A 16,829-nucleotide genomic window follows, 5' to 3' on the forward strand; every position below is an offset into this window, starting at 1 on the left:
TAAACAAACATTTGAATGTGTTGATGTGATATGAAGAACTTAATGTGGGTGAACATACATGTTATCAAGGTCACCCCTGAATACGAAAACAGACTTCATGCATCAGTACATTATTTAAAAATGTTAAACTTGGAAAAAAGATTCAACTGTAAATGTGTAATGATTACTTCAAAAGTGATCCAAGTCGCTCTGGTGTACGGTACATAACTATAAAGACACAGGTAGGCAACGCGTCAGACTGGCACTGTGCAGCATTCAACACAGATGAAATGAATATCTACTACGGACACGGTGCAGTCATCAGCAGAAAACTTTTGCTCATCGAAATTCAGCTTTTCGTTAGCATTAGTATTTTATTTTCAATTGCGTTTTGTAAGATTTCCTTGCATAATATAACTTTATTTGTTGTTTAATTATGTATGTACATTGCAGTACTTGATCTGATATCTCTGTTAAGGTAGCATTCTCTCTCTTTTACTGTAATTGCGTGAACATTGCGTGCATCGTGCAATGTTAACTGATTACTTTTTCTTGTGCTTAAATAATTCGTTTTGTTTTGAATTTGAACAATTCAATTAATTTTTTTCCGGGAATCCGCGAAACTCGGTCGAAATCTTAGAAATAGCTCGATATCCAGCCTTAATCGGCTATTTCCAAGATGTCTTTCAATCAGTTAAATTATTCATGACGGCTCCCAAGAATAGACAATATTTTTCTTGTATTTGAACTCATTATTGTTTTCAGCACTATGTTTCAATAACTGAACTATAAAAGACCCCTACGTACACCATAAGGTATGTCAAATCACTAATAAATAGTTTTGTTGGCGCAAAAGCTATGAGCTCCTAATATCTTATTGATTAAATGTACCAACAAATCGGCACTGGTAGGATAGGTAACATTCACGCCTATATATTACAAGAACATTCGTCTGACATTCCAGCACCTTAAGCAATATACTCAATTATTTTGAAAGAATTAAAGGATCGACGACGGAACAATTGTTGAGTATCCGGTGGTAGGTAGGAGGGAAAAGAACAACAGGGTAAGGGAAATACATTAAAACAGTTCGTTGCCCTCGCTTCCGCTGGAACTGATCAGCTCATTCATGGTTAGCAGACCATCCTTATTAGTGTCGACAAAGCGTTGTAAAATTGTCCGAGCTAAGGCCGGATTCGAAGTCATCTCGTTGGCGAACCAATCCAGTGGAAAACTGTCGAAAACAAAATGTAAGAAATAACAGAATATAACTGATTGCATTGACATTGCATATGTTTTTGTGAATATCTAGATTGATTGATAGAATGCTTTTATGCTATTGTTTTATGCGAATAATGCTGCGAATGAGAGAGCTATCAAAAACTAAATACCTCTCCTGTTCTCCGATCATCTGTTGCACTGAATCGCCGGTCTCACCGACAAGTTGTTCGAAAAGCTTCCGCGCTTCCCGCTTATCGTAGCTCCAAGGTGCATCGTCGGCCGTTCCGCTGCTTCCGCTACCCACGTTGTCCCCGATCGGAACACGCCTCTTGCCAAATCCTCTAGCTGTCATCATTTCCGAGTTGCGGAACGGTGCCCTTATTGAACGGGGAATTTTTGAGGCTCGAACGGCCAAATTGGCCAACTGGCGTGCCGGACCGGCATTCGAAGTGTGACAACAGAGCAGGATGCAAGATATCACCACTGCGAACAGCAGCTTGCAAGCGGACATTTTCATAACCTATAGCAGAGGAAAATTGAATGTATTGTAATATTTTAATTAAAGAAACATAAATCAGAACTAAGTGGCTCAATCAACTTTCACCTAATGCGCATGGCTGTGATCAATGTGTGTGTTTCGAACAAACAGATTGGTTTAGATTCATTTTGAGCTTAGTTTAAGAATGTGTTGGAACTTTTTTGTCAAAACAATGTATGGTCTATTAGTATGTGTAGAACAATATTGGCCATATCTTTTGAATACAAGTTTTCGTGTTATTCGTCCTTATTCGCGGTGACATTTACTATTCCGCATCGCACGTCCTGTCCCAGGTTTCATCTGGAGCCAGAATATCAAACTACTTGAATCAGCAACTCTTGTAAGGACACTGCACTTATAAATAGTTTTGCCTTTCTCATATAAAAAGGCGATGCAATCGCTCTAAAAATCGTCAACCTAATCCCGGCCCGGAGGGCCGAATGTCATTCGACTCAGTTCATCGTGATCGGAAAATGTCTGTGTGTGTATGTGCAAAAAAATGTCACCTCTGTTTCTCAGAGATGGCTGGACCGATTTACACTTAGTCTCAAATGATAGGTACAACCTTCCCATCGGCTGTTATTGAATTTTTTGTTGATTGGACTTCTGGTTCCGGAGTTACGTGTTGAAGAGTGCGACCACACAGCAAATTCCCATATAAACTGAAATGAAAAATTCCCAAAGGGGGGAGTAAGGGAAAATTTCAAAATCGAATTTGTATTTTGGATGTCAAATGACTTTAAAATGAATGAAACGTTGAGATTTGATGAAATCTCGAAAAAAAAATTTTTTGGCGAAAATTGATTTTTTTGACTTTGACTTTGACTTTTTCTTCTGATATAGAAAGGTTATGCAATCGCTCTAAAAATCGTCAACCTATTTTTTTTGGCTTGTATAGGCTTAGGTAGAAGTATGCAGTAAGGGGTTGCTACTTTAAAATTATAACTAGTTTAAAATTTCTTAACGGATCTTCCTCCTTGATTCGCCGCTGGTTTCAAGCGATGTTTCAGTGTCGACACATAGTATCTCAAAATCGTGGCTGTCGATCAATTGTATGTACTATGTGCAAATCGTACTGAATATGTAATATACATTTCCACCATTGTATTGAACATAATGAGCCATGGAATCGTAGTTTGGACAAATGAGAAAGGCACAATCGCACCACTAGGTGGATTAAAACAGGGTTTCATATTGAAACGACATTTAATTAGCAAGAGATCAAAAGGTGTGAAATTTTTCCCAATATTGAGAGCCAAAGTACTCAAGGAAGAGCAAGAAGTTGAAGCAAGAAAGTTTAGAAAAGCGTGGAATAGAGTCATATGAGCAAGCTTAGAGTTTCCCGGCGACTTAACTTTTTCTCTTCTATACGTAGAAGTGAAGATATTTTGAAGCGTAAAGTCACTTAATGACTTATGCTGTCGGAACTGACAAAAAGGGAAGTCATGGAAAACTTCCACACTGAGCATTTTGCGACATTGAAACTCTTGAATGAACTTCTAAATATTCGCAATCTTGAGATTCAGAAATAAAAAATGTGCATGTTTGCTAGTAGTGCATAGTGACAAAAACCTAAACTATTCGGTGTACCATTTTCTAGGTATTTATCTTTAGGCGAATTTCGTGCTAAATCGTATTCAGGGTTGGCAGCACCCTCTCAGATTTCAATAAAACTTTCTGTACATGAGAACTTTGTCACAAAAAGCCACTTTGCATACATTGTTTTTTTTTTAAATTATCTAGACTGTCTTTTGAAAAGGGTCAAACTTTTTTACCATTTTTTTCCAATGGCTATAGTCTAAAAATGACAAATCCTACAAAAAATATTGCAGGAGTATTTGTCACAAAATTAGTTAAATTTTTTAATAAAAATATTGAAAAAATTGACCCCTACACTGAGAAAAATCGATTTTAAAAATTTAAAGTAGATTTGCAAAAAACCCCATCTTTGATTTGGATAAAATTTTGTTCCAAGATAAGTAATTATGTTCCCTACCTACCGTCAAAAATTCGAGTTGGGCACTTTTTAGGTAAAAAAGTTATTTGAAGAAAAAACTTTTCCTTGTCCAAACTGTTTTTTTTTTTTTTTTTCAAATCATTGAAAACTAAACCAATGAAAGTCATAATCATCTCAAAATCCAATTTCCCAATTGCTAGTTGCCTGAAACAGGCAAAAAGTATCAATAACGAACTTGGTATATATTCATAACAAACTTGAATGAGGGCAAAGATAAGCCATTTAACATCATCGATTTATGCGAGATTCAACTAAATACATTTGGCCGTGTACGAAGAAGTATCTTGTCAATGTACCCGCCCGGGAAGTAGAGATTGATGGTGTAGTCTCCAACAGGGACCTTAATTGCGAAGTATAAGGTTCGCTCCTTCAAGAACCCTTTGCTACGGATTAAGGAGTATATGAAAACAACTTATTTTCCATCAGCCTCATTTCGAACTTATCACCGAATTTGCTCTTCCACACTTTCATCTTTTGGACGGGGCTAGTCTACCTGTTCGTCTTTTTGCGCCGCGTGGCATGAACTGCCGTACACTGTACACTAATGAGCAAGAGTCTGACCATCCCATTATGGGATCATCTTCTAATGTGCCTATAAATTTCCGAAAGAGGAAAATCAGTTTTCTCTCCTAAGCTTCCTCGTAAAGGCCTGAGAGTGTCCCTTGAAGGGTGCTGTTACAAAACCGAAATAAGTGTTTCCTGGCCTCGGTAATCTTAGAAACTAGCAGGAATTTCCACATGGGATATCAATGTCCCTATATTTCAGTTCCTGCATTTTCCCCCAGGTTTTACACAATGCATTTGCAGTACGATTAAAGATCAGACAAAACGAGTACCCGACGCGAACAACCGTGAACAGTCTCAGTCAGGACTTTTGAACGTCGTATCGTCCGATTTTTTTCCCAATATACGCAACGCTAAAAATGCAAATGAAAAACTTGATGAAAGCTGAAAACGCGATTATTGGCAGCAGTCCGTCGACGGATTAATGGACGGATCATCAGAGAAACAATGTTTTTTTCTGGAGGCTAGGACCTACGTTGTGTGTTCGATTCATCCTGTGATTGGAATATAAGGAACGTTCGTCATATGATGACAGCTATGCATCGCTTTTATGCTAATTATTATGACAGTAGTGGTGAGTGCAATCATAAAAGGGGCTGTGATGCCAACATTCTCCCCACATAACTGATGGTTTTATATTTACCTATCAACGACCATGCCCACATCGTTACAGTTACGGCAGGCACTCCGTTTGAGTTTTTGAGTACTTTATCTGAAAAAATCATAGCAGATTACCTTAGTTTGAGTTCTTTTGCCGTATTCCATTCCTGGTAATGAGAAGGCGGACACTTGGATTAAAATGATAATGAGAAGGTGGACATTTACGCATTTGAAGGTGATACATATGAAAGATCGCGTAGCTTCAACGAGGTTCTAAATATTTCTTCTCAGAGGACCCTCGAAAATTGGCAAATTTCGTGGAGCGATGGATGTTCAGGAATCCCAAAGGTATCAACAAACGTTGGTCCAAGAGAATGGCTGAGGGTCATTACTTCATTTGGGTGATATCTCGGGTCATGTACAATCATTATACGTAGAATGCCCATCGTCGGCGTGTTGGGGTCGTGGAGAGCGGTCTCTGCGCTTGTGGCGGTGGTTATCGCGATATTAAACATGTTGTCTGCCCTAATTTTTTTTCGACTCGCATAAGGTTTCAGGATTTTAACAGGGGCGTAGTTGATGGTTTACGGAGAGGGGTTACACCTCCCCCTCTATTGTTCGCTCCCCTCCCTTAAAAATCTCTTTAAATCACCCCTCAGACCACCACCCCATCCAGCCCTCATACCCCTCCCTTTCAACCCCATCATCTTTAAACCACCACTATATCACAAAGCATACCAATTTAAGCTGGGGAGTCATTCGTTCATGGGACTTTCACCCTCCTCACATACCCACCCCCGCATGACAAAATGAGTTAGCAAGCAGATAACCTTGATCTAATGCTGATTAGGCTAATGAAGTATGATATTTTTTTTGTTTCAAGTGTCTCACCGTCGACACGTAGCTCATCAAGTTCGTGGCTGGCATGCCATTGTGTATAAGTGCAAAGTGTACTAAGAATGTAATGGACATTTCCACAATTATGTTGAACATAAAAAGCCCCCGTGCCATAGTTTAGAGAAATGAGAAAGGCACAATTGCACCGCTAGGTGGATTAAAACAGATTTTTAACATTTTATTGCTCTATTTTGTAATACCGTGGAACATTTTTGTCGATATTATGGAACATATCGACGTGTTTAATGTACATTGTTAATATTCTATGGATCAATGTCAGTTAATTTATGGCGCAAAATGTAACATTTTATGGAACATTTTCAATATTTTTATGGGGCATTGGATGGTTTTAATTGCTCGTTTATTACTATTTTAGTGCTCTTTTGAGATCATTTATGGCTCAATTTTACATAATCTATGGATCAAATCACCCTTTTTATGGATATTTCACACTGTTTTATGGATTTTCAGTTTTGTTTTATGAAACATGGACAACTTTTTATGGATCGTTTTACAATTCTTTATGGATTTTTTTAAATATTTTATATGCAAAAGTATATTTACCCGTTATAATCCACTGCCCATGTTTGGAAGAAAGTAGTTCTCCAAATGATTAGGATCACGAGGTATCCTAAAGATTATCTGTGTTGCACAAAGTACAACGCGCGAGTGCTCGTGTTGCAAAATTTGACGTGAGTGCCGGAGGGTTAAATATTGAAACTTCGTATTTCTTGTTAATTACTTCTTTTTTGGTGACACTGGCTTTTGGTTTGGAAGTTTTAGGTATGTTTAGAGAACAGAGCAGTTTTATTTCGGTGTTTTTTTTTCGTTCAGGACATAAAAATGCAGATTGGAAAATGAAAATCGATACATACTCGGTTTAGAAAAATTAAATTGAAAAAATCAGTACATCCACGGTTGTTTATAACGCAGTTTTTCGTTTCGTAGAGTATTATTGAGTCCACGAAAAATGTTTCGCATAATATTTAAAAATTCGATTTGTTTATTGACCAAATTTAAATTAGAGTCATACAAATGGAATACAAAAAATAGAAAGCGACAAAAATATTTAAAAGGTCAAATTTTCAATTCTACTGTATATTCTCTAAGAAATCGAAAATACTGTGGTTAAATAACAGTTAAACATTACGGAAGATATATTTCCGACCGTGGATCGTTTCCAAAAACAATTGCATAGGTGACGCAGATCATTTGTTGTTTCGAATTAGAACCTAGGACTGTTATCGCATCGCCATTCTGAAACGAGCTATTCCATAATTAATGCCAACCAAATTGGTAAAGTGAATCCTTCATTACTGCGAAAGAATCAATTTTGCACCAGCCAACGAAGCAAACTTTTGTTACCAGTTTAGATTCAATTTTCACTATTGAAATTATGTCGTCATTTTCCGCTATAGATTTTACTTTTCATCAGTCTGGAAGCGCTGGGATTTAATCACTCGTAGCAAGACTAGTCTAAGTTATTTGAATTATGTTGCAGAAGATGTGTCAGCTCTTTTTGGTAGGTATCACTACGTATTGTTGACCAATGGTAGTATTTTAAGCGTACGTCCAAACAAAATTAAAATCAATATGAAACCATAGACAATGTCTCGTTCAGGAACGATTCCTCGTATTTGAGGAATAGTATCTATAGTGTTAAAATAAGATCTATAATTTAAAAGTTAAAAAAATATAATTTATGTGAGAAATCTAAAATACGAAACATCGAAGCCCTAGTGCTCGTCGCACAATTTGTTCGAATGTATTTGATAGATAGAGCACGAATAGTTTTCAAAATTGTTATAAATAAACGAAAGCAATTAGAGAAAACTAGGATTAAAACTCAACGTCAAAGGTGAATTATTTGAACAGATGTGCCGATCTGTTCACTAAGATGGGACTAAGCAGAAAAGGTCTAGTTTAAAATGGTGATTTCAAAACACTTTTTAATAAAATAGTATATATGTACTCATGATTCATTCGTATGACAATGTTCATGTTTAGAAAGTGAAACAAGCAAGAAATCTAGAAAGTCGTTATTGACAATAACACTTTGTGGCAAAAACTTCTATTTCGACATGTAAGCGGTTGATTCGAAAATCAATTAACAATTTGAGTAGACGTCAGCAATCCTACAACGCTAACTAAATATACAGAAAATAAATGGCGGGTGTTTCACAACAGGTACATACCCCTACCCTTTACATGTGAAATTTTCCCGCCACGCAAGCACAAACTTGGTCATGCATTAGGTACATGGGAAAAGTTGAATTAAATTATAGGATTTAGATGTACTGCTTCATATATGCAAAATCAATCGATTTATGATCATTTGCTTGAAATTTCAATCACCATGCAGCATCTTGGCAATATTTGTTGATATTAGTTTTCAGCGATTTGGTATCCACCACTAGCGGACAAAGTTTTTACACCCCGTGCTGCTGTTAACAGTTCGTAGATTAAACTGATTTACTCGCTAATAACAACAAAAAACAAAATTGTTGATAAATTTCTATTAACAAGTGCAAGTTTTAAGCACTCTACACAACCCTTAACTATAAAAAGAAAACATCATGTGATTTAGATAATTGGTCTGGGTTGTAGCGTGACTGTCGCAAAAATTATGTAACGGAGGGCCTTCACAAGATGGGTGCCACAAAAAATTAATATATTCAAAATCAAAAACAAAAGTTCAGATATGTATTTTGATTAACACAAATGACCTTTTTGCTGTCGCATTATATTCTTGTTCAAAATTTTTTCCAAAGCATTTCATACCTCAAGGTTTTAAATAGAGTGCTCCCCTTAACTTGTTAGTATATTTGGACGTACAATAATAATCGAAATGTTGTGCGTTTACTCTCTTGGCGCATACGATAGGGGTCTTCAAAAAGCAATTGAGTTACTTAACGCCAATGAAACCCATGTGTTTTCATGTATCCCTAGACGGACTGAGAATGTGTGCGTACAGACACTTTAACCCAAATTAAAAGACACTATATAGTACAACCTCAACCGTCACACTAACACAAACACATTTGTATGAGACTATATGAAATAGATGATAGATGTTTTTAAAATACTTCAAATATTTAGGGGGCCCGGTGCTATTAGGGCCATGGGGGTAATTCAGACCCCTTCGATTTCTCATAAAATCGTACGACTTTCTGACTGTCGTACATATTGGTGGAACCGCTAGTCTAAAACAATAATTTTGACAACTGAATCTAATTCTTTGTTTTTTTAGAAAGGAGACGTGTTAATGTTTTAATGATTAAAGCAACAAATAAAGATAAAAAATAACTGGCAAGTGTTTTGGAAATCTTGAGCTCTTATTTTGTGCAATGATTTTTGTTTAGGTGAAAACATAGATATTTTCAAGAAGCTCACCATTTTTGTGCAAAATAAGCATATGGGGCTATTCGGACCCCTATTCCATCAACCACCATTCAGCGGCTTGCGGTTACGCACACGATTGCACAGCTGAAAAATACATGATGCACCAATCGACAGCTGTGACTATCCAGATTAAGTTTTTGCAACGCAATTTATTTTGTTACTATGTTTCAATTTATTTTGTTTTGCTTCTTAAGGAGTTTTTTTTTCCATAGGAGGACATAATTCCATTATAAAAAATTGACGGTCTGAACTGCCCCGTACGGAATTTCGAATTACCCCTATATTTAAAAAGGATGGGAAAACGTAGAGTTTTGCAAATTGTCACTTAGCGCTACCATGGAGTGGTACAAATGAGCTTTTATGGCACCAAAATGTAGGTGTAGTTTCAAACTAACAATTAGCACATTTGACCGATAAAGTCTTTCACATCTATCCACCTAAAAGGGCAATTTCCTTAAGTAAGTCCGAATAGCCCTGGGTTCCCCCATACATCGAGATTGCTAAACCGAACGAAACATTGCAGTTGTGTTCGGTTTAGCAATCTCCATGATTTTTTCTGGCTATGGCAATATTTTGATACAAGATCAATCTTTCAAAAGGGCGTAGACGTTCTGCGTGCTGTACTTTCAATTTATTTTGTTCGATTACTGTTTCGAGCAGCAAAGCTATCTGAGAAGGAGTTAGACGCCCCTGTTAATATCTAAAAACCATATTACACCGTAAAAAAATCAGTTTTTCCGTCAATTTTTTTAGAAAGATGGGTGAAGTGAATTGGTCGAAACTTTTGTACATAATACTACATCATTTCAATAACATTCTGTAATTTTTTCATACAAAAATACCTACAAGTGACTTGATGATAAAGATTTTGTGGAACGTCTCTGGAAAAAACACGATTTGCTGTGTTCGATGCCATTCAAAAACTACTTGACCAATTTATTTCAAACTTTGCATACACATTCTATGTAAAAAATGCCTAACCCCTACGTTGAGTTTTTGAGATAATTTTTCAATTACTAATTTACGAATAAAATGGCGGAATCGCTATTTTTCAAGAAAAATTTCGCAATTTTATGAATAATACGCCCCCTTAATTGAAAAATTATCCCAAAAACTCAACGTAGAGGTTAGGCATTTTTTACATAGAATGTGTATGCAAAGTTTGAAAGTTTGAAAGAAATCGGTTCAGTAGTTTTTGACTGGCAGGTAACACCGTTTTTTACCAGACACGTTCTACAAAAAGCTTTGTCACCGAGTCGTTTGTAGATATTTTTGCATGAAAAAATTACCGAATGTTATTGAAATGATGTAACATAATGTACAAAAGTTTCGATCAATTCGCTTCACCCATCTTTCTAAAATAATTTGACAAAAAACTGATTTTTTTACGCTGGAACCCTTAACCACAAAGAAGAAATGTTGAAGAGTCCATGTCGACATTTCTCGCCTCCACCACCGTCTCGTGATCTATAAGCGTAGACTTTTTCGTACCCCCTACCCTCCCTAAGCCGTCCACTTGGTATATGAACGGGCCCTAGTGGATTTGCGCCAACGTTCATCCCGAATGATTTTAAACCGCAGACCATTATCGGTGTTTTTTGCGAATTGTCAACTATTGAGGTAATAGAGCGAAAAAAATAATCTGGATAAAACAATTACTGAAAATTATTGAAACAACGAGAAAGCAAGAAGATGAAAGGCAAGTACATCATAGCGTTAGGAAAGCAACGTAGTAGGGAGATGATTTTTCTTGTGAATTGTGACAATGAGTAAAATTGCTTAAAAAATAAATAATTTAATGCAATTCAAAGTATGTTCGGATTTTAATTCTCATACGCTACTTTCATTGCGTTGGTATTTTAATTTAAAATAGCGAACTGTTTGAGCGGAGATGCAAAAAAATGGGCTTTCATTATTAATTGCTATACAAACTTTAAACACTATCCAGGAACCGAGAAATAAGCAATCGCCCCCAGAATTTGCTGTCTTTTGAAACCATATACGCTACTTAACCCTCCAACACACGCGCCGTTATATTTAGTGCAACACCTTCAGAAACTCTAGCGAAATCTTCTTCGGGGAGCCATTCGCGCGAGTGCCGGAGGGTTAAAAAGAAGCTCACAAACCATTCATAAAGTACCTAACGCTGTTAGGAGTGTGAGAAGGGGGAGGGAGAATCACCAAATATTACATTGTGACATATGGGGGAAGGGGGAGTAAACTAGACCATTACGTAACACGTTTTCACTGCAGAAAATGTTATGTACTAGGAGAGGAGGAATGATGAAATCTTTGACATGACTTTTGCGTTACGTTATTTTCGATTTTTGCCGTACAACCATGAACCACTATATTGAACATACATAAGAATCTTATTACTATGTTCGATCCCATCAATACATTTTTAAATAGGAATTGAATTTGAATTTGAGTGCATTTATTTTAAACGCCCTTTGCTCAAAACTGTGTTTTAAAGTAAGTTTATACAATATCTCAAATGGCTGAACCGAGTGAGTTCTACGATATTTTTTATAGGAATAATCGAAAAGTTTTCCTCGCTGATACCTATTTTCCATTGACAAATATTTTGTGCTGTAAAATCTCATTTGGTTATAAATAATATTGCACTTTCGGTCATATACCTCGTTGATAGCAATATCTTGATTTTCCTTCCGTTTTCAAGGGTGGGCAATCTCCGTACTCCTATCCAACTAGAATGAAAATCGTTTAAACCTTGTTCACAGAATTTTTTTTGGGCTGTTGCAAAAAATATTTCATTTTTGAATGAAATCGAGAATTTCAGAAATGTTTACACAAAATAGAAGTAACCTTTGAATTTTTGAATTGGATCATATACCATGTAACAATGCAAAAAAGTAATCACGATTGAGGAAATTAAAGAAGATCAGAGTTAAAAATATTCAAATTCATTGAATGAAAATTGATCATATTCAGCCGCATTCATTTTCAATATTCAACGACGCAGCTGAAAACGTCAAACGAACAAACCGCCCATTCATCCATGCAGATTTTCATTCGTCTCCGATTATTACACGAAGCGACCGTGCAGCCACGAATCAAACGCATCGAAGTAGGCCCTGGCACAATGTAAGCGATGATGATTATTGTTTGATATGCTTTACCGGCATTTGAAAACATTTTCCTAGATAATTAGTGAAATGAATATATTGTCCGATATTCAACTGAATGAATAAGGCTGGATATTCGAATGAATATTTTTTCTATTCACCGCGAGTCGCGTCAGGCTCATTTTCAGCCATCAAAAAAGAGCTTCGATTATTTTTAACTCTTCAGAAGATTGGATCAAGGGTTTTTGGTAGCAAAGTTGCGACAATCGTTATATTGAAATGCATGTGCGATTTAAGTGTTTCTTGCAATTGGAAAAAAATGTTGAAGGAAAACAGCTTATACCAACTGTGGTGCAAAATTGTATTGTATTGTATTGTTTAATGGGGCTTTAACCTCGATAGGTCATTCGCTCTTGATGTAAAATTATTTTAAAAATGGACAACGATGAAGAATCCCCTTGTGGTATATGGAAGGTCCCTTATTTGTTCGGTTAATTACGGGATAATGATTCATATTCTTGTCTTCATTCTTTTAGATGGTCCCATTAAGAGCTATCGAGCATTCCGTAAAATGCTATTTAAGGCAACTCACAGAGATTGGAGATATTTTTTTGAAATATATTTATAAAAATAACTTTTTTAATTTAATATAAACTTTACCCCAACATGTGCATAAATTTTCACGACAATAAATCAAATTCTATCTTCCAAATAATACTGAAAAGTCTCTTTCTCTGCTATCCTGGCTGCGTATAACAATAAACGGTGTTCTATTTCGATTGATAATCAGACAGCAATCATGGCTTACCAATAATGGAAAAAAAATCTTTATATAATATTGAACCAAGTTTCGCATTGATGTGTTTTTATATCTCCCAAACAAGCGATATACCTTTCATGCTTTAGTCGAACAATACGAGACGAATTCACTTTCCACTGAGTAGAGAATAGATCTATAGCACATCAGCTACTTGCAATCATGACAGCACTGGGATTGATTGACTAATACATATTTATTGATAATTTGGTTTATAACAGAAGAAGAAAGCGAGAAAAGCACAACCCAGGCGATGAGTCAGCAATTGAACAATCATAATACCCATTCAATTGTTCTAATCGATTATAAGAACGAAAATACCGTCAGCACTCATTTAAACCAAAAAAATCATCGTTAGTTCATTCGCGTCAAATGAAGCAACACATAAAACAACTAACTATAACTTGACAACTTCCCATTTTGTGCTCCGATATTTCACCACTTCCGGTCCGCGAAATAAAAGTGACAAACTCAGTCGACGGTGTTATTATGTGCTGGTAGGACAAACTAAAATTTTCAAACGGTCCACTGCATTGCCTTTGTTGAAGGAAAACCTCAGCGGTTGTGGTAGCTTCCAACAGCAGGATAAGTTATGCTTATATTTGTTGCTATCAAATTATGCGCTTCCTTCTGGCCACTACTAATAGGTAAGTCCAACAACATAATTATGATGAACAGAATGCAACGAACTTTGTTATAAAATTTGCTACACCTCAACAGGTCCTAAGTGGTCATCTCTGTAGCTTACTTTACAGCTGTCACTAGCGACCAAATTTATTGTCGCGGCTGAAAAATGAAAAATGAAGCACTTTGTGGTACTGTATCTGACTTCAAGATTGACGCTATTATACTAGGATGGAATAGAATTTACATCTATTTACGCGAATTCACCCATACATGTAATTAAAACATTTTCAAATATTCATCGCGTCTAAAGGGGGTATGAATAACAATTAGATATACGTACGCTCTGTACACATACCATAACCCAGTAATTCATTTTCAAATATACTACAACCGATACTACTAATTTTCCTTGGTTTTGATATACTTTTGTACATGAAAATGCAGTTAACAAATTTTCTATTGCGTTAGAGCTATGTTCACCTGCTAAAACATGTTAAGATATGTCTAAGGAACAACCTTTGATGATTTGTGGGCATGCAGGGTTTATTAAGAGGTTATGTACAAATTTGGAACTCAAAAATCGATAAAAAAAAAAAATTATTTAATATTCTGGAAGTACATACTTTTGAAAATATCTGTGCGAAATTTCATCCAGATCGGAGCACTAGATTTCATACTACATCCGTACACAGCGCGCTGGTTCTTCCGCGTATGAAATTAACACAAAACTTTAAACACAATTTTCTCCGAACTAAGTTTTTCGAAATGTACCGTTGCGGTGAACGTGATAGGGTAAAGACCTAATTTTGGCCCCATTAGGGAGGGTACCACCCCATTCTATTAATTACCTAAGAGAAGAGACGACAACAGGCTTCTTGCTCTTCTTAATTTTCCCGACTTGGCCCTGCAGTACATCTAAAGACAGCAAGCGTTCATCGTTGCCAGATTCCTTTTGTATGCTTTTCGCAATTGCTGAAAATAATTTTACCTCGAAAATCGCACCTCAACTAACAATTTACAATGCATAAGCTGCATTTAAAAATTTAATTTGATTTTTATTCGTGTCTCTCTTAACAGTAGACGTAACTATATCGTCATTCAGGACTTTTATTGAATTTGCATGAAATGTTGATGTGTATGAAAAGTAGCCAGAATAGATTCAGCAGCACTGTTTTCCATCCCGTTGGTAAATATAATAAACGCTCATGATTGGCAAAACGACCAATCAGAAGCTGGTTCAATATTGAGGTTAGGACTGGATCAAATTGGCTACGCGATTGTCTTCTCTTCTCTTAGTTAATTACGCAGCCTACACTCGTTAAAACGCGCATAAATTGGCGTCAGTATCCTTGCTTCATTCCCAAGAACCAATATAATAACAAAAAGGTCCTGAAAAAAGAGAAACTATTCTGTTTGAGAGCCCCGAAAACTCGAATCGAATGCTCCTATTTTCGCACTACCATTTGAGCTAATGCGTTGAACAAAGATGGCAGACGCTGCTCTAACTAACGGCTTCAAATGGGTAGGGCGATAATAGAAATAGGGCGAAAATAGTCTCCACACCCTATCTTAAAAACTTAAAGTTAAACCACAGAGAACAGACGTCCAACTTCAGTATTCAACTTGTGTAAAATCTCTAACGGTTTCGAAGGTAGTTTGGATATCTAAACCAAGTGCGCTACTGTCGTCATGTTTTTTGTGGCTGAGTGCGACAGAATTGACAGCGGTTATTTCTCTACCCAGTCAAACTAGTCCGGAACCGATTCGGACTTCCAGCATGAATTCCAGCTCAAATGCGTCAACCGATAGAGTCGGTATCGGTTGTTTTCTTTGAGCTAGATTCCATGCTGAATCCATCCAGGATTTCGAACCGGTTCCGGAATCGATTTGACGGATAGTTGGGATAGGTTGGTGTGGCGGCGCTAGTGTTTTTCGTATATGAATTCAAACGTTTACACACGTTTTTTAAATATTTTTGTTCGATCCTGGATGTCTGTTCTCTGTGGTTAAACTGTACTCTCCAATATAAAACGGTATCATTATGATAATGGGAAGCAAAACGATGAAAATAAAAAAATCTCAAGCCTGAACGTGATCCACAGGAGCTAAAAATGGACTAACGAGTGAATTCTGCCTAAGAAGGGGCGGTGACATTTCGCTTATGAGAGGCATTGGGGGTACAACAGTCCACTGTAGGTATTAAGACCGGGACGGGGATCACGATACTGTTGGGAATCTGTTATGACATCATCACAGTTCCTCGATGGCGGAGTGGTTAACGCACCCAACCGTGGCCCGGATGGCCGAGTATTATATGTCATTCGATTAAGTTCGTCGATATCGCCAAATGTCTGTGTGTGTATGTGTGTCAAATAATGTCACTCGATTTTCTCAGAGATGGCTGAGCCGATTCACACAAACTTAGTTTCAAATGAACAGTGTAACGCTCCCATATGACGCTATTGAATTTTTAATTGATCGGACTTCCGGTTCCGGAGTTACGGCTTGAAGAGTGCGGTCACACAGCAAAGTCCCATATAAACTGGTAACCCTATGACGTCCGAATGATGTAATACTTATTCAAATGGTTTCAACATTACTTGGATTCGCGTGTTTGGATCACTAATGACTAATCAAAGTAGTTTTGAGCATACTAGCCACCTACGACGGTTCTTGATGCCCCCAGGGAACTCGTCAAGTTCCTGAGTCACACCTATTGCCCAGCAAGCTCTTAACCGATTTTTACAAGCTTAATTTCAAATGAAAGATATAATACTCCCATTGACTGCTCTTCAATTTCATTCGGATCTGACTTTTGGCTCTGGAGTTACAGAGTGATTATTGCGGTCACATAGGAATTTCTCATATAAACCGGTGCAAAAATCTATATTAGAGGAATTCCGAAAACCTCTAAAATCGTGACCGACCAACTTAGATTCCGATAAAACTTTACAGGTTCAACCGGCATGGAAGATTAAACATTTTTCACAGTCAATAAGATTATTTTGGCTCAAGCGTAATTTTTTAAAAGGGCGTAAACGTTTCTACGCGCAATAGTTTTAATTTTTTTTTTTGTTC

The 16,829-nt window shown here is 36.8% G+C and overlaps 1 protein-coding gene across 1 annotated transcript in view; it reads right to left on the bottom strand.

Moving 5' to 3' along the window:
• Positions 1-329: 329 nt before the first annotated feature.
• LOC131689355 (allatotropins-like) overlaps positions 330-16,829 on the bottom strand; it is a 94,366-nt gene continuing 77,866 nt past the window's right edge. The window contains exons 2-3 of the mRNA XM_058974385.1: positions 1,371-1,720; positions 330-1,213 (exon numbers count right to left, since the gene is read on the bottom strand). Of these exons, the coding sequence (XP_058830368.1) occupies positions 1,060-1,213; positions 1,371-1,720 (504 nt within the window). The 3' untranslated portion in view covers positions 330-1,059. The remainder of the gene's footprint in view (positions 1,214-1,370; positions 1,721-16,829) is intronic.

This window comes from Topomyia yanbarensis, chromosome 3, assembly GCF_030247195.1.
Source record: "Topomyia yanbarensis strain Yona2022 chromosome 3, ASM3024719v1, whole genome shotgun sequence".
Classification (NCBI taxonomy): Eukaryota; Metazoa; Arthropoda; class Insecta; order Diptera; family Culicidae; genus Topomyia; species Topomyia yanbarensis.